General features: G+C 40.1%; 1 protein-coding gene across 3 annotated transcripts in view; it reads right to left on the bottom strand.

The window, feature by feature from the left end:
* Window positions 1-4,266: 4,266 nt before the first annotated feature.
* LOC120548090 (neprilysin-like) overlaps window positions 4,267-25,578 on the bottom strand; it is a 35,326-nt gene continuing 14,014 nt past the window's right edge. For all 3 annotated transcript variants that reach the window (XM_039784081.1, XM_039784101.1, XM_039784092.1), the window contains 19 exons: window positions 19,600-19,680; window positions 19,099-19,194; window positions 18,888-19,006; window positions 18,660-18,728; window positions 16,347-16,481; window positions 15,650-15,751; window positions 15,413-15,549; window positions 15,115-15,208; window positions 12,965-13,093; window positions 9,676-9,774; window positions 9,451-9,528; window positions 9,141-9,244; window positions 8,552-8,610; window positions 8,261-8,380; window positions 7,822-7,955; window positions 7,340-7,405; window positions 6,312-6,407; window positions 5,968-6,044; window positions 4,267-5,798 (listed from right to left, as the gene is read on the bottom strand). In XM_039784081.1, coding sequence (XP_039640015.1) covers window positions 5,699-5,798; window positions 5,968-6,044; window positions 6,312-6,407; window positions 7,340-7,405; window positions 7,822-7,955; window positions 8,261-8,380; window positions 8,552-8,610; window positions 9,141-9,244; window positions 9,451-9,528; window positions 9,676-9,774; window positions 12,965-13,093; window positions 15,115-15,208; window positions 15,413-15,549; window positions 15,650-15,751; window positions 16,347-16,481; window positions 18,660-18,728; window positions 18,888-19,006; window positions 19,099-19,194; window positions 19,600-19,680 — 1,895 coding nt within the window. In that variant the 3' untranslated portion in view covers window positions 4,267-5,698. The remainder of the gene's footprint in view (window positions 5,799-5,967; window positions 6,045-6,311; window positions 6,408-7,339; window positions 7,406-7,821; window positions 7,956-8,260; window positions 8,381-8,551; window positions 8,611-9,140; window positions 9,245-9,450; window positions 9,529-9,675; window positions 9,775-12,964; window positions 13,094-15,114; window positions 15,209-15,412; window positions 15,550-15,649; window positions 15,752-16,346; window positions 16,482-18,659; window positions 18,729-18,887; window positions 19,007-19,098; window positions 19,195-19,599; window positions 19,681-25,578) is intronic.

Here is a 25,578-nt window from a genome sequence, read left to right as displayed (position 1 = left end):
ACATTAATTATGGAGTGAGCATATGCTGTATGTTGTGACAGCGCAAACAGGAGATTTAGAGAGTCTGTATTCTGGGATACATCAAGTGAAACTTGCAGTTTCTAGATTTCCACTATCACTTGAGAGAGACAAGTTGGCCATCAGTGGAAAACAGTTTGAAAAGGTTCATCATTAGTCGTGACTGTATTATATTTTGAATAGGTGGTTGTTTCACTGTCATTGAATGTTCACAGGTGAATGTCAGCACTGTTACTGTAAATATTGGTACTTTGAGGCTCTCTGTGTTGTACATTATGTGTACAGTGCGTCAATTATTTCAAATACATAAATCCTTGACACGAGTCAAAAAAAGTCACATAAAAGGTGTACTGTTTTTTTTTTGCTGCCTGTGCCTTCACTAAGTAAAAGCAACATGTTTTTAAATGGAAGAATCCACTTAATTTATGTTTTTACCATATATCATTTATTAAATCAAGAGCACCAAAAACAGTACGACTTCCTAATGGGCATAGGACATAATTATTATTTTTCTTTCATACCAAAGTATTGGTGATAAAGCAGTGGGTATTAGAACCTTTTTACAGAAAAGCTAGCCACTTTAAAATCTAAATGGTTCGTTGTTAGTGGCTTTTAACAATGAGAGCAGTGAGAGTGCACTTCACAACAGGAGATCCTTTCAAATGAAGTGTGCAATAGCACGGTGCCCACTCTAATCGCCTACCTGAAACACTGTCTCACTTATGACCCTAATCCATCATTTCCACGTATATGTGTGTGTACGCACGTGTACTTTTGTACACATGTTCTTTAAAGCCGCCCTCCAGTCATTGTTACTTCCTGTTCAACAGTTAACCTTCTTTCTCAAACAGAGAATGGGTATGGATAATGGTCAAATGTAATCAATAACCATGACAACCAGATTGCAGCTACAGCATCCTGGATAACAGCCATATGTCACTTACGGTAACTGGATGAATTTACTGTTCATCAGACCATAAATGAGGCAAGGATTAGTATAACACAGACTCGCATTGCACTGTAATGTTTTAAACGGTACTTTTCTCTCATTGTCGCCTGGAGAAGATCTTCGTGTCTGGGCTGAAACTTGTGCGCTCCCCTGCGTCCGGACCTGTTAGAGGCCGATGCTGGTGCACGTTGCAAACCTCCTTACATCTCTCAGCAACATGTCTATCCTTCCTGCGGTGCGCTGTGGCCCGTAAAGATGGCAAAGAAGAGAGCAAATCAGAGAGTCATTTGATGTGTTTCTACCGGTGAGATTTCATGCCTTGATTACACCAGCTGGCCACACAAAGGCCATTATGAAATATATAACAACACATGTGGATAAAGCTAAAAAATAAAATGAAGACCCTCAGTTAGCTAATGCAATAAGTCATGCTAACGAACATTGCACCTAACTAAGTCACTGCAGATTTTGCGACAGTCATACGTCATATTCCTGTTCCAGCAGAAACCTTTTTTTTTTTTTTTTTTTACTTTGAACACAACATTAAGTTAACAGTGTGGTTAGTCAACATTGTCAGAAAATGAAACAGAAAATTATGAAATATCATTAAAATTTCAACACACACTGGAGTGGGCCTTTAAGGTGTGTGTTCTGTTCCCCCTTCATACATCTCAGACACCACACAATGCCACAAGCATTGCCACCCCCACACACACACACACACACACACAAACACACACACTGACTAACATTCCAGAGGTTGTATGCCTGCCCCCACCCCACCCCTCCCAACACACACACACACATACCACTGGACCCACTGTTAGGGTCGCCCAAAGGTCACATGGAGGAAAACTGAGTCGTTTTATGACCAGAGGGCAACAGAGGGGAGCACAACTTTGTATTGAGAGAAAAAACAAAAGGTACAACACGGGTGAATTTATAAAAAAAACTGACTTCAAGATCAAAGGTTGAAAGTACAAAGGTGTTAATTGTGTGTGTCTTTTTTTCACTGACAAAAATATTTCCAGTCATGTTTCATATTCTCATTATGTTTAAAAACTCCAAACATCCGCCATGCTCCATGTTCTTTCAGGATAAATCCTCAGCAGTCCGTGGTGTGCAAAGTGCAAAACACTCTGTTCAGTCTCCCAGGAACATGCTGAGGTGTTGTAATGTTAGCTGTGATGTCAGAAAGCTTAGCTGCTAATGAGAGGGAGGGCGAGAGTACGAGGAAAGTGGGTGGTGTGAACCTTCAGTTAGCTGAGCGCTAGCAGCCACCGAGAGCAAAAGGGGAGGCCAGGAAGTAAATAAGAAATCGTAGCTACTATTAAGCTGAACTCAAATGAGTCACACAATCGCACAAGGCCGACTGAAGCGATCTTGCTTAATACTGGACCAATGTCAAAGAATGTTGTTCCCATCAGTTACTTAGACACTAAGACACCAAAAGACACCAAGAATGTTGTTCCCATCAGTTACTTAGACACTAAGACACCAAAAAGACTTAGACACTAAGGGTCCTGGTTGAAAAAAAAGTAAGTTACCCTTTAACGTATGTGTATTTGCACAAGTGTGTTGGTTCTGGCCGCTGCTGCACTCCCCATTCCTAGGTATTTTTAACACTGGGCTTCAAAGTTTGGCCATGTTTCTGGTGCTCCTACTTGGCACCCCTGCCCTACACATCCTGTGTGTTATAATTCTCTTTGGCTCTCATTTTACATCTGAAGTTCTTGATATTTTTTTCTTATTCACTGCACTTGCCTGACTGTTTGCCCAAGCCTTCTCTGTGCCAGGAAATGTGCTTGCTGGTTCATTGCGGCATGGGGTATATTTATCAGTAGGCAGCTTGGGAGCACCCATAAAGATATTGCCCTACTCCTTCAATGCTTATAGGTCCAATTAGTGAAGAAAGAGTTTGGGCTAATGCTGCATTTAAATTAACTTATTGTTTTTTTTCCTGTCTCTGTGGAAATTACTAAATGAAACTAAAGACCCATGTTCCCAATACTCCCCTCAAGCCAGTTAATGTACGAGGGAAAAGAGAATGTAGGAAAATCTCTCTATAGTTTAACCTTTTTTTAAAACATCACAGACAGCAGCAAAGGGCAAAGGAACATGCTGCAGAATGTCTGCTTTGATGTGGATTTTAACAAGATTTCTATATGTTAAGTCTCTGAAGTCCAGAAAAAAGAAAAAAAAACATAAAGTCAGCAGCACCAAGATACTCTGTACACTGTCATGCAGTGCATAATTTAAGTCTGACATTAAAAGAATGTTTGTCGTTTTGAGGCTCTCTGCAAAAAATAGGCGCCAACACTTAAGATGGAATGTAACATGTCTTTGTATCAGATTTAAGAGCTTGCAATGCATTTATAAAGAAGCCTGATTCAGATGCTAAAACAACACATGCACACACAAATACATAAACAATCCTTCGCCTGCAGGCTCAGCGTGTTATTTAAAGATTTATTTTGAAAGAAAAGACAATGCTCCTCAAGATGATTATCAGTAATTATTATAAAGTATCTAAATACAGGCAACTGAGGTATATCTGTCTTTCTACAGGTGGAGTGTGAGAGAGAGAGAGAAAGAGAGAGAGAGACAGAAAGAAAGAAAGCCTGAGGGAGTGAGCGACAGTGACAGAGAGACAAAAAGCTTGCACAAACAATGAAAAGAACAGAACACGGGAAACATCAATGTATAAAGGACGTGGAGGGTGTTGTATACTGTCTGAAGAAGTGGTCTACATGATCAAGGCGCATCATTCATTGCACTGATTTCTATATAAAAGGCAAAGGCTAAAATTTCCACAATTAACGAACCTTGTGTTACAGCCTCAGTTACACTTTAACGTAGAAAATAAAGCCATACAAAACCATGAAAACTGTGTTCTACTGACTTGATACAACCTTCTGCATTCAGAAAAATGCATGCACTGTTGAATGAAGTGCATTATACTATTTAAAATAAATACCTTCAAGCCCAGTTTAATATCTATCTGCTCATTATGTCATCATCATGTCAGTAAAGAATAGAACCAATCAATTTTCCTTAATAATAGTTCAACATAGTGTGTAATACACTCATTCACTTTCTTGCCAAGAGTTAGTTGAGGATATTGATACCACTCATATCAGTTTATTTAATATAAAGCAGCCAGGAGATGGTTCTGCTGGAAACAGGGGAAACAGCTAGCTTGACAGTCCAAAGGTAAAACCAAATCTGCCTACCAGCACATTTAAAGCTAACCAATTAAAATTGAAAATGTTATATATATATATATATATATATATATATTTTTTTTTTTAAGCCATAGAAAAACGAAAGGGTAAAGACTCCAAGTTCTCAAGTCCTGTCATCACCATCAGGTGGCGGGTAGCTGGCGAAGACTCCAGGAAGTCACTGCTCTCAGCCAAGAAACAGTCAGACACATAACGCCCCACAAAACCACAACTGGTACTGTACTGGTTAAACAAACAAGAAGTAGCCAGGTCATTAGTGAGCTTTCCATGTCATTGTTTTTTTTACCTTTGGACAGAGCCAAGCTAGCTGTTTCCAGTCTTAATGCTCAGCTAAGCTAACCGCCTACTGGCTGTAGCCTAAAGAAATGAGAGTGGTATTGATCTTCTAATGTAACAGTCGGGCAAGAAAAGCAACGAAAAAGTCAAACTATTGCTTCAATGATACATTGTCCTTTTTTTCCTCCTGCAAATACACATTCACACACTCAGACACAGCAGCACAAAAAGATCATGTAAGGCATACCAATTTGCTTGGCAAACAGCAGGCAGCGATCATAATGAATTAAAAAGACTGGAAAACACATAGAGACATACATCCATGCAGAAACACACAGGAGGCTCAGTGAATGTATAAAAGGGTCTGGTGACTGTCGATTGTCAGCTCAATGATTCATGACCAGCTGTCTTCAAGGCAAAGTTTGAATTTTGGTTAATTTGAAATACTGCTAATGAGCAGCAGCTGCCTGTCAACTGCAGTTAAGTCATTATCATTAAATATAGAACAGTATTGTGTAATATGCTAGCATGGATAAAAACGTACTGGTCTATTCAGCAAAATAAATTCTGATTTTCTGTAATAATTTACTTAATCTAGTTCTAAGTATTAACAAAGAGTACATTATGAATACATTGTAGAGTGTATCAGCATGTAGATGAAGGCTGAAACCAGCTGAGGTTTGATGAGAGCCATACAGCTCTGTTCCACATACAGAACAGTGGTTCAGCCCTGTTACATGTGTATGAGCGTGGGTGGGTGGGTGGTGTATTCATGTCGGTGGATTTGAGCACATTTGTCTGTCTGCCCCTCTCTTGACAACTACTTGTACAGAATTTTGACTGAAACACACACACACACACACACACACACACACACATTGGCAGACTCGCAAATGATGAGTAAAACAAGATGAAAAGAATTAAACAGAAGGAGTGATTGTGTCCAGTGAGTAGGGGAATACTCAGGCTGATTGAATGAACTACAGTATCAGAGTCGGAGAGACAGTGCTCCATCCGTCCGTGAGGGTACAGTCCGCTGCTTTCCGCGGAGGAAGTGCATACTGCAGTGTCAATCCACCGGCCTTGGTCCATTCAGTAAAGAGCTAAGGGGAGCTTTCACTTCCCTGTAGCCCCCCACGAGTGCTCCAACAGTCAGAGGGGAGAGGTACTGCAGGGGGACAGGGGCGACACTATCCCAGAGTTCTGTGGATCACCACACACGGCAAATGTCGGCAGGGACCATGTAGCTGTTCTTTTTGCAGTTGAATGCTTTGGCAAATTCTGGGAAATTCTGAAGAGAGCCCAGTACCCTGTAACACATACAGAGGAGATTGTTTATTAGAAGGTTACTTGTAATTGAAATGTACACATGTCATTTTATCAAGGTTTTAAAATGTTAGCTCCCACTGTAATTTGTTTCCTGCCCTTTGCCTCATATGACTGATTGATGTAAAAGAAAAACTATCGCTTTGAATTTACCTGAATTTCCCTGGACTGTGTACATCTACTTTAATGGAATTGACAGCTTGCTCTGGTCGGTGCGTTCCACACCACACCTGAAAAAAACAGAGATTAGGACATGCAGTATTAGACCAATACAATTTACAATATACCAATATACTGCATGTTTCCAATTTATTCATTCCATTCATATATCCAAACTGCCCACCAAAGTGTCCATCATCCATCCATTACTGTAATCCATCCATTTATCATATATTTATGTATCCATCATCCATCAATTACTTTAATCAATTCATCTATCCATCCATCAAGACATCAATCAATCAGTCAATCAATCCAACCACACATCCATCAACTACCTGAGCAAAGTTTAGGAAGAAGAGTTGATTGTGGGAAAGGTTAATGCCCGGCAGTGATGGCTCCTCTCCATGCTCTTCCACATAGTTCTTATAGGCCTGCAGTATTAATATGAGACAAATGTTCTCATCTTATACCACATGAAAATTGTCAAAAAAGTCTCGAAATTACCTAATTGCTACTGATTATAAAAACCTGGCCAAAAAGCATTCCATATTACACTTCTGCTAATTAAATGTAGATTTTCCAATTAATAAATGTACCTAATGTGCCTCATAATACCATTTCATTACTATTCAATGATAAACTTGGAAAATAAGCAGTAAACCAAGAATGTTAAACTGTTGGAGTTGTGGTTATTATTCTGTTGTCTTTATCAAAATTCCTAATTTCTGAGGATACTTCCTGTAAACTCCTTATACAGACTTTTACATGCTGGGCTGTTTGGTAAACCATGTGTATGTGAAAAATACAACTGGGTTGTTTTGGAAACTATTTATTGATTTATGTTTAAGTTGCTGCAGCAACTAATCTAAAATTTATCGTCAGCCTTTTAGTTATCATTTTAATGCTAATTCATGTCACTTTGTATATACTGTCACATTCCCTGTCCAGCATGAAACTCAAATAATAGTATACAGGCATGTTGTCTGTTTGAAAAGTTGTAACTCACAAAGGAAATCAAATCTCCAGGAGCAAGAAAATGGACAATGTTAATGTAAAAAAGAAATACTACAACGTCATGGTTGACCTAAAGTAAGAATATTTATTACCTCATATTGCATTCAAATGTGTGAATGCCCTTTCTCTGTTCACATCTGATAAAACTTACAAAATCAGCAGCAACTTCATGTCCTTTATTGTTGTGTTTACAATAACTAATGAGCCTGTCAGTGACCTGACAAAATTAAACATCTATTATGTTAGCAAGCAGATGAAAATAACAAATCACATACTAAATCCTATCCTCGGTCATCTTTAAACCAGGACTTTTAAACCGAGTTCCCTCCTTTGTTTTCAGGCTCATTACCTGATATGCCTGCCGTATCCCTCCGTTGTCAGCAATGTTCTCCCCGAGGGTGTTGTTACCATTTAACTGGGACATAAGCAGAGAAAACACAAAGGTAGGCAGGGAAAAAGGACAGAGGGAGATGATATTATTTTCCTCTGTATTTCAGCAAATCACAGATATCACTTTTCTGGGATACATGTACAAGAAAGCATTGTCCCAGGGGATAAAAGAAACATTGTTCAAAGCAATAGGATAGAGGGAGAGAAACAAAGAGAGGGAGAGGGATTGATATGTCAACAGAAAATATTAAAGGACCTGAAGCAGAGAAGAGATGAGCCAAACTGGGAGAAAGATGAAAATGGATAGGCTGGCAAAGGTAACAGGAAAGCAAATAAATACTGTAAGACAATGAGCAAAGTTTGGGACAATATTTGAGAAAAAGTAAATTATATAAAAAACTTAAAGAAAGAAGGAGAGAGAGATTGTCTACCAGGACATACATGAAGTCCATTGGCCAGGTCCCAGGAGAAGTTGCCATACTGATTGACGATGCACTTCGACAGGTCCAGGAACCTATCAGTGGAGCCTGGTGTCCACCAGTCCTTCAGATCACCATCTTTATCATAGTTACGACCTAATAAAAGAAGCCAAATGCATTAAGGGTTGGCTGGTTGTATTTGTTTAACAAGAAAAAAAGGATTGTGATCTCTATGCCCACACATCCATTATCTTGTTATCTGAGACAGCCCAAACATGCTGCTAGTGACATTAATTACAGGTTTCCATTACATTTCATTCGTTTCCATTGTGTTTCTGGGTGACTTGCACTTGTGGATATCAGTATACAAGAATCCTAACATTGAACACAATAACTTTACATAACCCAATGAAAAGTGTGCTTCTTGGAGAAAAAAAGAGCAATAGTGTGGACAATCATACCATTGTCATCAAAGCCATGTGTGATCTCGTGACCGATCACCATGCCAATGCCACCATAGTTGAGAGATTTAGCCTGACCTTTGCTGAAGAAAGGCGGCTGCAGGATACCTGCAGGGAAAACTGACACCAGGGGGAAAGAGAAAAAAAAAAAAAAAAAGAAGAAGATATATAGATATAGATATATAGATATAGAAATAAAATGAAAATTTAACTTCTATGGGTTTGTCTTTACACAACTTGCTTTACAAAATTCAGAATGTTAAATAATTGCATGTGCACATGTGAAAATACCTATTTGGTTTTTGCTGGATGAGTAGAAGGCGTTGACAACAGCAGCTCCAGTTACCCACCTGCAGAAGACAAGGAGGGTGGAATTAAAGACTGATAAAGTGAGGAGCAATATAGTGCAGCATGATTAAGATTTGATGAGAGATAAATATGACTATATAATATTATGTATGTTTGCATGTAAAAAGGTTTTTGCTGCTCGTATTTCTCATATATTTTATTTATTTATGTGTGTGTGTGTTTTTTTTGGTTGTCAGTTTTAAGAATGGCACTAAGGCAAATTCCTATCAACTGTGTTGACAAGGCACTGCAGTATCAAATTAACTTGTGATTAATGACAACGAGCTAATATTAGCATTACTGCTGTGCTCAGTGGAAGGCTGAACTGTATGTGTGAGTAGGAGTTTGTGTGGGAGAATGTGAATGCACTGTGCTAAATGCAAGATGGTGTGTCACACTACAAGCACCATAAGCGAATAAGTCATTTATTATTAGTGATTAAATAATAAAAAATATACTACACAACTGGAACAAGCCTGTTTACAGAACAATGATTTAACCCCCCACCAGAAATACATCAATTAAATCTTACTCCTCTTTGTTGACTTTGACTCTGAGTTTCCGCAGGCGTTTCTTCTGCACATGCTCCAGGTTCTGTAGGATGTTTTCAAAGTACTCCTCTGCACTGTAGGCCAGCTGACACCAACACACAGCCAGAGAAACAGGAGGATTAGCCCTGATGAGAGCTATCAACACTTGGCCATATATTCTCCAGCCAAGAATTCATCAAGATGTTTTCATAGAACTTATATGCAGTTTTGATGAACCCACTCAGGTATTCTGTTACATTAATTCAGTTAAAGAAGAAAAGCATTCACAATCACATCTTTTCAGACACTCACATCTTTGTACTCATTGTTAAGGTATTTGTCATCCATGATGTTGTCGGAATAGCCGATCCGTTCCCGAATAGCTCGGGCCTACAGAAAAGTAGAGGAGACAATTTGACAAATAGAATACAATACAATTGACAGTTCATTATAAACAATACCCTTGGGCTGGGGTAATCTGTACCCTTTAACACCCCCCCACCCATTACCCCCCCTCCCGATGGCAGGCCTGTTAACCTTCTCCTCAGCTGCTTTCTTGGTCTCTGCATCCATCCAGGTCAGGTCATCAAGGTTACTAATGAACACTTCGCGAATGTCTTTAATCATCTCCTCCATCTGATGCACACACACACACACACACATAGAGAGAGAAAGAGACAACAGTCACAAATATGCCACTGATATTTCACAATCAAATATATATCCTGAACAAAACAGTCAGTCTGTGCAACTTGTACATAGTGTGGGAGTTTTTCTCATAAGGTCTGCAGAAAGGATGCAGTGGAAAGCACACACTGCAACATATTGTGCAACACAGTCATAAAAATACACTTCCCTGAACCAGGCCCCATCATTACATAGTCACATATCAATATAAGCACTCAGGGTTACATTCCCTCTGCGTAGAAGGGTGGTGGCCCTGGGTAATATTACCGGTAGTGTAATAATGTTTTATGAGATTAATAAGACAGATTAAATAATAAAAAGATCAACTGTTTTTAAGTATGAATAAAGGGAGGTGAGGCAATGGCAGTCAGAATTATATCATGTTTAGTGACAATTAAAAGTGTGGTATGTAAAAAAAGTCTCATCTAATGTTCTACACTGCTGTAATGGCAAATTTGCAGATGCATTATTTATAATGCTACCAATTTACATTCTGCATCTTAAGACATCCAGCCGTTTGGGGTTGAATTACTGAGTTACTGAAATAATCCAAAACTTTATAACTGTAATTTATAGAAGTGGTACTTGAGCCTAATGTTTCACAATTAGTAAACAAACAAGTTATGCTATTCTTATTAAGCAAATACATGTTTGGAACTAAACAAATATTTCCATGTCATACTTGTTTTCAAATAACATACTGGCTCAACTGTAGGAATCTCACGATAACGAGATATACCTTTCACACAGTAAGGTGCTCAAAAATCCACATCCAAAGCTCAGTTGTGGTGTAAGCTTAAGTATGTATTCTATAATGTATTGCTCTTGAGTTGAAGAATTAACAAGAATGCGCCTGCACGCAGAGAGACAGACTGACTGACGCCACCATGATGTGCAAACGTATGAGAGATGGTGAGATAGGACATCCAAGTTCTGTCCACAAACAAAACAAAAACAGAATAAGAATAATTCACGAAAAAGTACCTGAACCAGTGAAAGAATGAAAGCCAAATAGAAAGGGGAAAAATGACAGTAAAAACTGCAGGGAGAACGAAGGTCACCCTTCCAGCTCCTTCTAACCACAGCTGTGCTCTGAGACCGCGGCGAGCTGACAGAGGCATTCCAGTGTCTCATCCCATCAGCAGACCCCTCGCTGACACACTACATGACCACTCAGACAACACGCTGTGGTTCGCCACAAACCGCTAGGGACCGTACTAATAGGCTTTTCTTAAAATCTTTTAGCATACAGCATACTTTTAGCATACAGTGTGTGTGTGTGTGTGTGTGTGTGTGTGTGTGTGTGTGTGTGTGTGTGTGTGTGTGTGTGCGTGCGCGTGTGTGCAAGTGTATGTGTGAGTACACAGATGTTTGTGGTTGCATGTATGCATGTCTGTTTGCATGGAAAACGCTACAATATAATTTGCATGGGTGAAATGCAGGGTTTATATTCTATGGTAAGTCTACAAAAGCTGTATGTATCATTATAGTTTGATCTAATCCACTGCTATTCAATTTGATTTAATTCACTCTGTCTCCAAATAATGAGCAGTTCCACATACAAAATCCTTGAGTAAATGTAGAGAAATAGTATAATCATAATATACTCTAAGGATCATAAAGTACTCCTTATGCAAAAAAAAGTGATATATTATTATGTATTATATTTTGGATTAGTGTCATAGTTTTATTAATGAGTGCCATATTTTACTTTTGTAGTTGGTCATGGTAGTTTAATCTATAAGAAAACATATTGCAAAAGCTGATCACATCTTGTGAAATCTTTAACTAGTAAAAGATTATACATATAGCTGTCCAATAAATTTCATGGACTTAAAACATGCAATGTTTGCTTCTGAATCACAGTGTCACGACACATATCGTTTCCTATTGGCCACCAGGCTGAGGTGGGTGTTGCTTACCTGCCTCAAAGAGCTTACAAAGCGGACAAGAAACAGACCAAGGGCGTGCCGGTGTTGGAAGAGACACAATGAGAGTCGAGGGATGAAGTTTTCTTTTTCCCCATCAAGTTGTGTTAATGTTTTTTGTCCGCGTCTTAAATGTCTATAAATCAACTATCAATGGAATGTCAGCGTTGATTGACACCGCACCGAGGACTGGGCTGGTCAGAAAGACAGAGCAATACTGCGCCCTGGCTATGACAAAGGTAGGCCTCTCATCCTTACTTTCAGCCTGGCGGGCCAAGTGTTTGGCTCTTGTGTATTCAAATGCACGAGTAAGCCAAGTCTTAGGGTTGTGGTTATGCCGTGACAATAGTATGGTAGTGCAAGCATTAAGTAGCATAAATGTAAGTGCTCAATTACATATAAGTTACTCTAAAATCTAAATAAGTTCAGAACTTGTGTAAAAGTACTTTGTTATATTCTACTGGTGGAACTATATAACTGTGGCTGAGAGAAGGTTGGTATGTGAGGAGTGCAGCATGTGTGCCAGCTGCAGGTCAACTCAGCACGCTTACACACCCATATAGTGTACTGTATGTATGGCCATGTATTTGAGCAAAAGGGGTGTTGATACATACTTGGAGTTGTGTGTCACTTTTCACACATACAAATGCATTTACTCAGAGTGCAATGTGAAATCCACATGCTCGAGTGGGTGAAGGTCCAGAAAATGACCAAGATTTACAGTGTGTGAGACACTCAGCATTATGACAGATGTATGATCGCACACAATCTGACTCACAATCTGACACACATACACACGCGTGCGCCCAGAGTTGAGATTTACAGATTGGGTGGTGTGGGGATGATAGCAAGGACACCTTGTTCAGCTGCTTTCAGTGGGTGCAAGCAGAACATGCAGTGGTGGGATCACAAGACACAAAGGTGAAAAAAAACAATTAAGAAACACAAACACTCTCAATGGGATGGGCCTGAAACAGATGTTCTCATACTTGTATATATGAAAAACTGAATACATAAACACCTGCACTGTTTTTGTGAAAATGGATGCCCTGCAGATTCATTTCAGTGATTTGGTAGCAGTTAAAAGTGTCAATAAACAATAAAACAGTGCATTTCATTATGTATTACACAGTCTCTACTCTGTCTAATAAGGAATTCCTCTAGTGTTTTATCCTGCATTACATCTAACGTATAATCCACCCACTACTGACCAGTTCTTTGCTTTTTTCAGAGAAGGCCTCCTGCACATACAGTCGTCCCACAGCATTGTCCATGTTGTTGTTGACGTAAAGTGCACACTGTCGCCACACTGCTGCCTCTGACGTTGTACCAGACAGAGCCTGCAGGGAAAGTAACGAGGCACCGATCAATTACAGATGCAGGATAAACCACTTAGCATGTTGGTTAAAGAGGCTTGTGGCAATTCTTTATTTGTGCCTCCATTATGCATCACCATTAGAGTTAGGACTATAAGAAATATGACTGATTGGAGATGATCTGATTATGAAGAGGGTTAGGATTAGGAATAGTTATACATGTGGTGAGGAATGAATGGAGCCGAGTGTTGACATCTAGTGGTTACGTTATGGAGCCAGATGTGTTTGCATTGATTTGGGACCCTTGGTGGTTGTTTTGTGAACTGTCACTTTAAGGGAGGAAACAGGAAGTACTTCATTTCTACTCTATATATTGCCTGAGAGAGCCACATGTTCCTGCTGGCTTCAATCTAGTGTCATCCTCACTTCCACATTTTATACATGGCATCATCTGTAAGTTATATTGTTTATTATCCTAGAAGAGACATGTATACATTAATATGTTTGAAAATGTATTGGTTAGAAAGTTATGTCTTCCCTAAGTCCTATTCCTATAAACATGGTTGACTTGTATCTGCTATTTAGTATTGTAAAACCCGGGTTGTTTTTTGTACCCGCATATGGAAAACGGTTTTGCTTTGTGTTTACACTTACCTTGTGCAATATTTCTTGTAACTCTTAAACCTACATTGTGTAACCCCTTTGTTCTTTCACAAATATGTACTCATTCATGTGTAATTACTTCCACCAACTAATCTCTAAAGTATTTTCGTAAGCGTAGAATCTGACATTCAGAATCATTCAGAATACATACGAGCAACTCGCTCGAATTACCGCAGCCATGTAGCGCCGCCATCTTTAAAATACATTAGCCAAAGAGGGACATACCTCCGCATTTCGCCCTCTTCCACCTATTGGCACCGTGACGAATCGAAGGGGGAGATTACTCGCCAGGGAAGCGAAAAAGAGAATTAAAATGACAACGCGACAGGCAAAGTAGCAAGACCAAAGTTAATATTGGAGTAGCTGGAACAGCTGTGTGTAAACGATGGAGAGCGCTAATTTCGGGTTCAGCCACCGTAGGAGGAAGGGCTAGAAAGTAATATTCAGTTGGTTGTCATATACAATTTCACCGCTAGATGGGAGATATTCTTACACAATGTAGCTTTAAACTAAGCTTTGTGTGATATTGCATTATGATGCAACATTTTAATTTTTATATCCTTTTTGTTCTTGTCCACAGTTTTACAACCAAAAGCAACACATGAGCCTGTTCCTTTGGAGCTTGATTAGGAGAGTGCTTAGCTGTCTGTAATAGCTGAGTGTACGTTCGTATGGACAACACTTAGTGAGGACAGAACAGCTTATTATAGCCCAAATGATACCTCAGTATCTGTGTATAGTAGAGTATCAGCTGATAAGTATCAAGAAACTGCAGTATAGCACCATTTTAGAAACACTCTTACATAGTTTGTTCAATCAAGGCACCAACACGTTTATGCTAGCAGCATGGCTCTAGGGGCAGCAATGTCAGTGCATCTTTGATCCAGGTTAAAATATCTCGACAACTGGATGGATTTCCATGGAAATGTGGTACAGACCATAGGTTCAGACATTCATGTCCCCACCCCCCTAGAATTAATTGTGGTAACTTTGGTGATTCCTTAACTTTTCATTAGGTGCCACCAGCAGGTCCAAGTTTAACTTTGCCTACTACTTTGGTTTATGACCAAATACCTGTAAACCTAATGACATCCCCATCAGCCTCAGCTGTACTTTGTGTTTAATGCTAATTAGCTAATGTTAACATGCTAACATGTTACATTTAGATGGTGACCGAAGTAAACATACCTGCTAAACATCCTTACGTTAGCATTGTCATTGTAGCTACGCGTGTTGCAGTGTTAAGTCAGCATTGCTCGAAGCACAACTGTGCCCGTACATTTCATTTTCAGTGCTCAAATTTCAATACTGGAACCCACCTCTAAAATTCCGCATTAGTGTAGTTGTGTTTATCGATAGAAAGTTACGGTGTCAGGGTGTACCTTGCGAAAGGCTTTCCTGGTGTCCCTGTAAGATCTGCTCAGGCCTACCACCATGTTCATAGCAAAACGCCACACCATGTAGTTCTGCAGATCTCTGTGGGGAGATGAAGGATGTTCAAAGAAACTCTCTCTTGCTCACACAAACCTACAATATATCAGTTTTTTTATTTACTACAACCCACCCCCACAAACTATTGTAAAACAAACACAATTTGGCTACAGACTCAAACAAACAAACAAACACACACACACACACACACACACACACACACACACACACACACACACACACCCACACCTTTTGTTGTATCTGGCCAAGATAAGGTTGAGTCTTCTGTAATAGTTGGGGGAGTAATTTATGACCTTCTCTGTGTCAGGAACGCTGATGTTGACTGTATCCATTATCTTAGCTGTGAAGTAACTCCAGTCAAATACCTTCAAGTCCGAAAGCATGTACAGAAAAATCGGTATTAGAAAGAGGAAGTAAGATGAAAAAGAAACTGAAAATTCTGATAGAAAAGGAGTCTATTTTTACCTGCGATTCAACCTCAAGGGTGAAGTTGGCGTTCAGATCACCCAGTTCCATCTTGTTGTAAAGCAACACTGGGTTGTTACGGTCCTCTGGAGTATCGGTAGCCTGGAAGTGAGTAAGTCAGAGAGGTAGAAAATCAAGAATTCTGTCACAACATAACCCTCCTGTTTCCTGACGTGTACAAGTGAAGTACACGTCCAGCAGCAACAAACATTTGGAGTCCCTGGAGGCTTCAGGTCTGTAAATGTCAGAGCTCGAACGGTCTGACTTGACTTGTAAAAGCCAGCAGCAGAGAGGAGGGGAAGTGAAGCATGGCAGTGAGCAGAGCACACATCTAGCACTGAATGACAAACGTGGACTGTGTAAACCTGTTGATGTCTGAGAAAGTTTGTTGTGCAGGGATCAGGCTGGTTAACAGCTTGTTTTACATGGCACAGGCTCCAGACTGCAGCCACAAACACACTAAGGAGAGAGGTTTGGGCTTCAAATGGAGGAGATAATTCTGTCAGAAGTTGTTTGCTCACAAAATCCTCCTGTTGTGTGAAGCTGAGCTTGAAGGTAAGATATGCATTGCTGCTGGAAAACATAGCCACCTTCCCTCAGTGTCTCAAAGAACTAGAAAGTGGTCTTTTAGTTTTAGTTCTCGGATCTGACCAACTATTTAGGTGTCTACTGGGAAAAAGTGTGAATGCACGCTTACGTTGGCGATGTCTCTCTCCAGGTCCATAACTCGTTTCACCTCCTCTCTGATGCGGGTTTCATTGATGTCCAATCTCCGGTCAGTGCGGATCAGCTTGGCAAGGTCAATCATGAACTTCTCGTAGGCCCGACATGCCTGTCAAACAAAGACTCATTCATGATATCCGTATCTTGAATTTATTTTAACAGGGTCGAAAGGAGGTCAGTTTAACAAATGACCAAAAAAACAGAGGCGACACACACACACACACACACACACACACACACACACACACACACACACACACACACACACCAGAGGATGGATACCCGAACCACGAGCCGGGTTCGGACAGATATTTAGAAATTATGTTCGGGTTCGGGTCAGGCTTGTCACATCAGGGCGATAAGGCAATGAACATTTTAAATTTAAAAAAGTTTACCATGTAGGTGCGCACCTGTGTGAACGTGCGCTTGTTGCCCCGTGTGCGCTGATGTGCTCATCGGTTTGTCACCTTCCTACAATTGCTTAATAAAAGCGGGCTTTCCACATAAACAAAGGTACATGTGTTACTAGTATGAGATTTTAACTGTGTCGGGCTTGGACATAAATATCTTAATCCCTGTCGGGCTCGGGCCGGGTTCGGTTACTGCTCTGTTGGATGCGGGCCGGGCTCGGACAGAAAAATGCGGCCCGATCCGCACTGTAACACACACACACCAGACTGATCTCAATAAGTGGCGTATGTATGACACGCCAATTCGTATGCCATTTTGGCGTGTTATCAAGATGCATAATCGCTTTTTAGCGTGTTTATCAACGGCGTTTGGCCTCCATTGACTTACGTTACCTTGCGATTGCGTGTCAATTTACGCCGTAGGGCCGGGGTGGTGGAAAGGTCAAACAACAAAGGACTTTCACCCAGGAGACCGGGGATCGTGTCCCGCGTGTCACGTTTCCTAAACCCAAGCGTTGCTTTCTTCTTTTTCTAAACCCAACCCCGTTATTGTTTTCCTAAACCCAACCATCCGAAAAGCGATTATGCGTGTTGATAACACACCAAAATGGCATACGAATTGGCGTGTCATACATAAGCCACTTATTGAGATCAGTCTGCAACCCGTCCGCTGTATACCGCGTAGACATACACACAAAAATGCAACGTGCTGTGTACGGCATAGACATACACGTGGATAGCTCAAAATGCGTACAGATGACACACCACTTGGCTTTAGAAAGTGGCATCTATGTTAACGCAAAGTCATGATGTCACGTTGCACACACACACACACACACACACACACACACATACGTTACCTGCCTCAAGCTAAGTGAGGTTAAGTGCTTTTTTGCATTTCAATCAAGGGTCCATAATTTGTAAAGTAAAACCAGAGCAGAGGATGTTTGGTCCAATCCCACACATCTGGTCTAGATTGAGAGACAAACAAATCTGTTCTGTTTTGCCTCTTTGATTTTAATCATCACTGCTTCAGAGGACATTTGTATTTATTGCATACACATGCTCATAAATGCAAGTATACGTGTACAAATAAGCACAAAGTGAATTCAGGTACTAATGTTTAACTGAAACCCTCGTCATTTGTTAATTATCATGTTTCTTGGAACAAACTCCTGGGGTCAAAGAGCCTCAGTGGCACTGGCCCAAATGAACACATGGAGCTTTGTTCATTGTGCATCATTTGATGTAAACCTTAACAAGCAGCGGTTAAATTGGAATTTGTTATGTGGGGGGTTCTGTGGTTTCAGGGTTGTCATGGGTGAAAGTGTGCACTACAACAAAATCTACTACTACTACTACAATATCTGAATGATATCATTTGACAGACTGTATATAAAATAAACAAGGTGAGACAAGCCTCTGCTCTGAACACTATGCCTATCAAAGACAGTATAATTTTGTAAAAGCAAAACACTGTTTAAGCAGAATATCACAGCATTTACTTTCCTTTCAGACCTGTTAGTTTCTTATTATTTTTTTTCCATACATTGCCATCCATTCATTCTATGCCATCTGTGCTGTCCTTCTGACCGACAAGTGCACTGAGATCACTTATTTTTATATTTTTCAATTTTATGGCGAGAGGCGACCAGTGTTAAGGTACATTACCGCCACCTAGACTGAGGTCCCTGATCTGCTTTAAAGAAACCCATTGACAGAAAAAAGGGAAACCCTGTAAAAGTTACGCATCCCCTGATCACATACGGTAGAAGAGTGTAGGCCTATTTGCCGGGGCTGTCTGAGGCTTTAACCCCTGAATACAGAAGTGTGTGTGTGTGCTTGTGTAGGCCTATAAGTGTACACCTTAAACCTACCTCTGCGTAGGGTCCAGTGCAAGCGTAGTAATCTCTAGATAAGAGGCCGAGGTTTGTCTGCTGGTCAAACTGGCAAAGAGGAATACAAGAAAACATACATATTTAATTATATAAGCCAAAAAAATTACATCTGAAAACATGGGTGGTTATTTTCCTTGTGTGTGTGTGTGTGTGTTTAATACAGGGAGAGAGGAGGGCTTTGTTTCTAAGCTACAGTTGCACACCTACATGAATGATGTATGAATTGGAGTCCCTGTCATCGGTGCCGACAAAAAAGTTGACCAAGAGTTGAGTTCCATATTTCTCATTCAGCTTGGCGATGACATTCTCCAACCTCCATGTTTTACCTGAGTAACGGAGAAGGAAGGAAAAGTGAGAAAAGGAGAATTGACTGTACACAACATTGGCTGTGTGTGACATTGTAAAAAGATTACTCTACCATAGTTGGTCTCCCAGTTGTCCACAGCTACGGGCCACTCAAACATATCAGGCAGCATGTCGAGCAAAGGAGCCCCTCCCCTGAGCTCAATTAAACCTTAAATGGGGAGTAGATACAAACAAGCTTTAGTCGGTTTCTAATAATGGATGCCATTGTCTAATCAAAATTCACAATAGAAAAAGAAAAGAAACCTTATTTTTCATATATTGTTATATTCTTAATAACAAGCATAATTAATAAATGCAAATTTGAAAGCATGTATTTGCATCGCATAATGCTGTAAAGCTGAAAGCCAGTGATTCTTACTTTCAAAACTAATAATGGATGACGATTGTTATGACAGTTTGTTAATTAGGTTTTAACGTTTAATTAAGTTTGACAATGCAATGCAATTGAATCAGAGACACATAACCTTTGATGAATGCAAGGGAAATTTTAACTTTAGGACAATAGAGGATGCGAAAATGAATGTCTGTTGACATCTGATGCCTGCTGACTCACTCTCATTGGTACAGGACTTGTAAAGGGTCTTAGCCTTGGTGAGAGCAGCGGCTTCCTCCTCGTCTGTTTTTTCAAGGACACCTAAAATGAGAGCAGAGAAACCGCAATATTGAAGGAAAGAAATAAAGACAAAGTCAGAATGATAAAGAAGGAACGAGTGCACAGAGGGAAGGGAAAAGAGAGAGGGGTGTAGATGACCTCAGGTACAATGTTTGTTTTTTTTCATCTTGGTGGATTCCAAATAGAATCCAGCTGTCGCCCAGATGCATTTAATCATTTTAATTAAGGCATGTTGTCCCTGCGTCAGAGAGCGCCAACACAAATAAAGTGATGACTTCAAACTGTGGCAATACATAGCAACCAGTGACAAAACAGTACGGAAGAAAAAGTGATTTCAGGTTCTTCGGTGGCAGGTTCAGATGAATGTTATTCACCGCGCAGTGGAGACAGAAGTTCGCAAGACGCTGTAGAATTCTCTCTGACCAGAATGAGTTTCTGGCCAGGGGCTTTATACAAGTTTACAGGAAACAACAGAGTAAAGACAAGCTGAGAGGACATTCAACTCACAAGTCTGTCTGAGCAGATTCTTACATTAGGCTCGTTCGAGATGAGCTGCGCCTCGCCTGTAAAGCGGACAAGAGCAGGCGGCAGCAGCCGGGGGCGGTGGCAAAAATCCGCTGTCAAGTCGGACAGTTTCCAGCCGATTCCAGCGGCCTTCAGGCTGAACAGGAAGTCACATAAACACTGCGGTCCGATTCCGATATAATAAAATGTTATCAGACCCATATATCAGCTTGTACACAGTCTCCAGTTGTTTTTATTATGACAGAGTAGCTCTCAAAATGCTCTACATGCGATCTGTTGATGATTTAAATTAACAACACGCTGTAGAAGATCCGTAATCTGAACGGACTTTTAAACGTAACTACCAGCCACACAACATGTGTTCTGTACAGAATAAGCCTTTAAATCAGACAAATAGCAGTTAAAATCCCTCCAATTCAAAATCAATAGAATGTTTATATAAAACGTCATCATGTTGAGTCGATTCTGAAGCAATCAGCTGTTAGATCAGCTGAGAGGCCGGCGTTTCCCAGCACGCCCTGGGTCCGCCTGGCTCTTGCAGTCAGTGAAAAGCAACTGCGCTGCCTGCATCTCAAACCTACGGCTGCCTTCATCTCGTGAGGTTATCGTTGCCCACGTGTGCATGACACAAATCTAACCGGCATGTTAGATCGCCGGTGATCGATTCTGCGCAGACCTGGCTCATCTCGAACGAGCCTATAGACTCAATACCGTCTGCTCGGTCAAAGCCAAGGTGTTTTGATCAGTTAAGGTGTGAACCTCTGTAGGAGCCAACCTGGGCTTTAAACAAGAGGTCTCACTCAGTGATCAAAGAGTGAAATGCTTTCTCTTAACACTAAGCTAGAAAAAGGCAGACTTATAATTCAGGATACACTAAGTCTGTTGATCAGGTAAAACAGGTTTCAGGACAGTCAAAATGTCTTAAAGAACAGTAGGAACTTGATCAGTGAACAGGAAAGAGAGTATTACAGTGAGATGAGACTATAGGACATAATTCCACAGGGGGAAGAAACAAAACGTGTTTAAATTTTAAAGGGAAAAACAAGTCAAAATCAACTTTAAAGCTGCCATGCACAAAGAAATCCCATTAAACTGATGGGAAAACAATTTTGTATATAATATATACAGTATAGAATACCTAAAAATGTTCCCAATGTAATTCTAATGTTACACAATATGTACAGTAGCTACCTGGAAAAACTAATTTCAACAAATTCAGGCAACATACTGTATGTTATGAGGTTTGTGTATAATGACAAAACTGGCCAACATAAATGGGATATTCTTATGAGGATATTAAAGGTTTTCAGAGAACAAATACAGCTTTAATGCTGAATGTCCCTTAACCCTCATATTATGTTAAGGGTCAATTTGACCCATTTGCGTTTTTGTGTTGACCAAAATACTGGTTAACCTATCTTTTTCTCCATGAAATTGTATGACATTTCCTCATTTAGGGTCATGAACTTGTTCATAAAATCTGGACACACTGATGTGTAGTGGAATGTCTGTTCAGAGTTTGTATACAAAGATGATGTTGCGGGTCATTTTGACCCGGAGACTTTCAACACCCATTTAGGTGTGTGTGTGTGTGTGTGTGTGTGTGTGTGTGTGTGTGTGTGTGTGTGTGTGTGTGTGTGTGTGTGTGTGTGTGTGTGTGTGTGTGTGTGTGTGTGTGTGTGTGTGTGTGTGTGTGTGTGTGTGTGTGTGTGTGTGTGTGTGTGTGTGTGTGTGTGTGTGTGTGTGTGTGTGTGTGTGTGTGTGTGTGTGTGTGTGTTGCTATTGACGATCCGGATTGTGAATTTGCCTATGATGAAGAGGATTCAGGGGACCAGTCTGGTGTAGTATATTAGCTGAAAACAATGGGCAGCAATCATCCTCAACATGGACAGCTAAAGATTCTAACATAAAATGGTCAACATCAAAACACTGACGCCAAGGCAGACTGTCATCAAGATGACTCCAAGCCCCACAAGATTTTCTGCCACACTAGTTGATGATATTCAATCACCATTTCATCTCTTCATATCCCAACCAATAGATAGGATCATAGTGGACATGACCAACTTGCAGGGGAGGTGTGTATTTCAAAAGAAATGGAAGTCACTGGATAAGATTGACTTGCATGCATACATTGAAATCCTAGTCCTGCTGCGTCCGCAGCATCCACCCAAGCTCTGCAGTGCCATGTTACATCCCGCAACACCCTGCTGTGATGTTCATACGCACAGAGTAGTCAGGATCCGGTATTGGAGACTGCACTACTCAGTTGACACAATGTGCCCTGCTATGACATGAACTTCCATGACTACCTCAAAGTCACTGTTCCATTATCTCTAATGTGACTATTATCGCCACTGTTCATCACATCCCCAACCGGCCCTGTCAGACACCGCCTACCAAGAGTCTGGGTCTGCCGAGGTTTTTTCCTAAAAGGGAGTTTTTCCTCCCCACTGTAGCAACAGCCACTGATAATGCTTGCTCTTGGGGGAATTACTGTAATTGTTGGGGCTTTGGAATTTATAGAGTGTGGTCTAGACCGACTCTATCTGTAAAGTGTCTCGAGATAACTCTTGTTATGATTTGATACTATAAATAAAATAAAATTGAATAGTATTAGCTGGAGTGTACAAGTCAAAGGGAGAAGCAATTGTCAGTCTGTGGAATGATGAGAGTGGAAGGCCAATATTTCTAGCAACAATGTCTTTGGAGTCAATTCATACGAAAGCTTGGGTGTTCCGCAACACCAGAGCTGGTCGAGTGAAAGAGACAAACTAGCTGAGATCAGAGATGTATGGGATGAATGGGTCAAAATTGTACCTGTCTTGTACAATCCTGGTCCCCATGTCACTGTAGATGAACACCTTGTTCCATTCAGGGGGCGCTGTCCCTTCTGACAGTACATGCCCAACAAGCCTGCAGTATGGCATCAAAATATGGGCATCCTAAGATGCCAAATCTAGCTACTATGCATGGAATATGCAAGTGTATACCGGAAATATTTTCACTAAATAATTGGTAAAAACAGTTTTGGGGGAAAAAAATGTTTGTGATGAGGAAAAAAAGTTAGTTTTGAGTGTATTTGCACTGTACGGGTCATTTTGACCCGTAACATCATCAATGTCATTTTTTTTCAACATAATACGAGGGTTAATGGAAATTAGTATTTAATATTTGGCAATTCTGTAAAATCATATCAAGTTCACTTTCCCGAAGATCAAACGTCGTATCTAACACTGAATGAACTGGAACGTTGCATTAATTAATTGATAGACCAGGGACCAGGAACCAGGAACGCATAACAATGTGTAGTACACCAATACACAATCATAAAATGTTCCCTTGTACTGTGCATGGCCAATCTTTGCTTTGAAGGATGGAATAAATGATCAAACGCAAACTATTAGTTGTGGTGCAATTCATCTTTTCATTTGAGTGATTAGAATATTTGGGTCATTTTTTTGTAGAGGTCAACGCTCATATAGACCACAAATTGCAATCTGCAATGCATATTTGAATCTGTGGTTGCTATAAATTGAATTTGCAGCACGGCAGTGGTAATCAAGGCGCAAAGAAAAAGGTGGAAAGAAATCAAGGAGCAGCCAAGCTAAATGAGTGGCAGTAAAACGCCATTGGAAAACAAGAGTGAACGTCATTGCTTCTTTTTTTGCTTGAGTATATTGCCCTTGTCAACACCTGCTGTGGGTGTATGGACGTCCGCTAGCTCAGCCTCAGGCTAGGTAGACATTTCTAGGTAGACAGCTAATCAAAATGAGTGATGAAGTGTTGGTGTGTAAACTTGCTCAACTAAGGGGGAGGAGAATGGGACCAACAATACACTTTTCCTGCGATGCCTCAAGGCATTAAGTTGCAAGTGTAACCATTCCTTCAGGATGCGCTGTCGCTTTTCAGCAGCATCGATCATGAGAGTGAGTGATCATTAAGATTCAACCTAACACCCACTTGGTAATTTGGGTGTTTGCTAAAATGGGGAATGCAAGTGTTTTGTTAGGATAGTGTTAGATGCCCTCTGTCCTAGCAAACAAACACAGGACTTTCACTCAGGTGTCCAGTGTGAAACTGAAAGTCAACGGTCACTTTTTGAGCCAAGGTTTACGGACCTTAGTTTGTGTCGTCACGTCACTGCCTCATTTTAGTAGTTTTACGTGACTCATTTTAAGCCAATCCCTGACCCATTTCCTAACCCTAACTAAGTATTTTTGTTGCCTAAACCTAACTAGTTCTGTTTTACAATGTTAACTATGTGTTCAAAACTTGCAACCGTTTTAAATAGAACGGTCACATTATTAAAACAACCACTGCGGTTATGTGTTACAGTCATGTGTTTAAAACGGTAATAAGTAAAAATAAAAAAAAAATAAAAAAGCTCATATGTCATTTTGGGAGTCATTGGCAATTGACGTATTTAGGTAGGAGGATGTGTTGACTCAAACGGTATCTCAACTGTTCGCTCCACTTCAGCTTAAACTATCTGGTGATGTGTCATTTGGTACATCATTTTAATTGAATATTTTTTTACTGTAGTTCAGCTAGTATACCAGGGCTCATGGGTGGCATTGGGCTCTTTTTAAAGACAATTTTAGAAAAGGCTTGTCCTGTCAGAGATGAGGAGCTCAAATCTAGACTGAGACACTTTAGAAAGTTATATTAAGCTATTGTGATTTACAGGGAGGGTTTTGAAATCTGAAATCCATTACACCTGGGCATGGTTCAGTGGCACAGCACTACTTACACTGCACTGACAAATAAATCATCATGTACAATAAACGAGCCTGATCACATATTTTTTTCTTTCCAGGATATATTATTTTTTCTTTGTGGCTGACAGTTTCTTAATTAGCCATGGACAATTGTTGTTTTGTCATTTGTTTTTATGGTTTTGGTTTTAACATTTCTGAAAATATGAGTAACAGACAATTTTCCAGAAGCGTGTGGAGTATTATGTACGTAGGATTCATAATGTCTCTATTTGGTTTTGAAGGACTGCATCATGAATAATGGATGATGTAATTTTGTATTTAAAGTCTACTCGTGTACATGCGAAATGTAGACTATGTTTATGGTAGACCTCATGATTGCTATTGCTGTTGTTTATGGTAATTTAGAGTCATAAATGGGCTATTTGAAATAGTTTGAAAGCAGTCCGAAGACTTTCTGAATTTCAAATGTAAAAATGTTTGTCATTTGAAATCCATTTACATTTATATCACACATTATTGCATTTGTATGTATGTGCAAGGTGTGATATGACTTCATTATTCTAAATGTTTCTAAACTATTTCTGATATGCACTTTGATGGTTGCAGCATTATTGTCTGTAGCAGCATTTATAAGTAATCCATTCCTCAGGTTGTTGAAGTTTAAAAAAGCGCT

The sequence above is a fragment of the Perca fluviatilis genome, chromosome 2, assembly GCF_010015445.1.
Source record: "Perca fluviatilis chromosome 2, GENO_Pfluv_1.0, whole genome shotgun sequence".
Taxonomy (NCBI): Eukaryota; Metazoa; Chordata; class Actinopteri; order Perciformes; family Percidae; genus Perca; species Perca fluviatilis.
The sequence above is the reverse complement of the archived record's forward strand: the minus strand, read 5'-3'. Positions and strand labels throughout refer to the sequence as shown.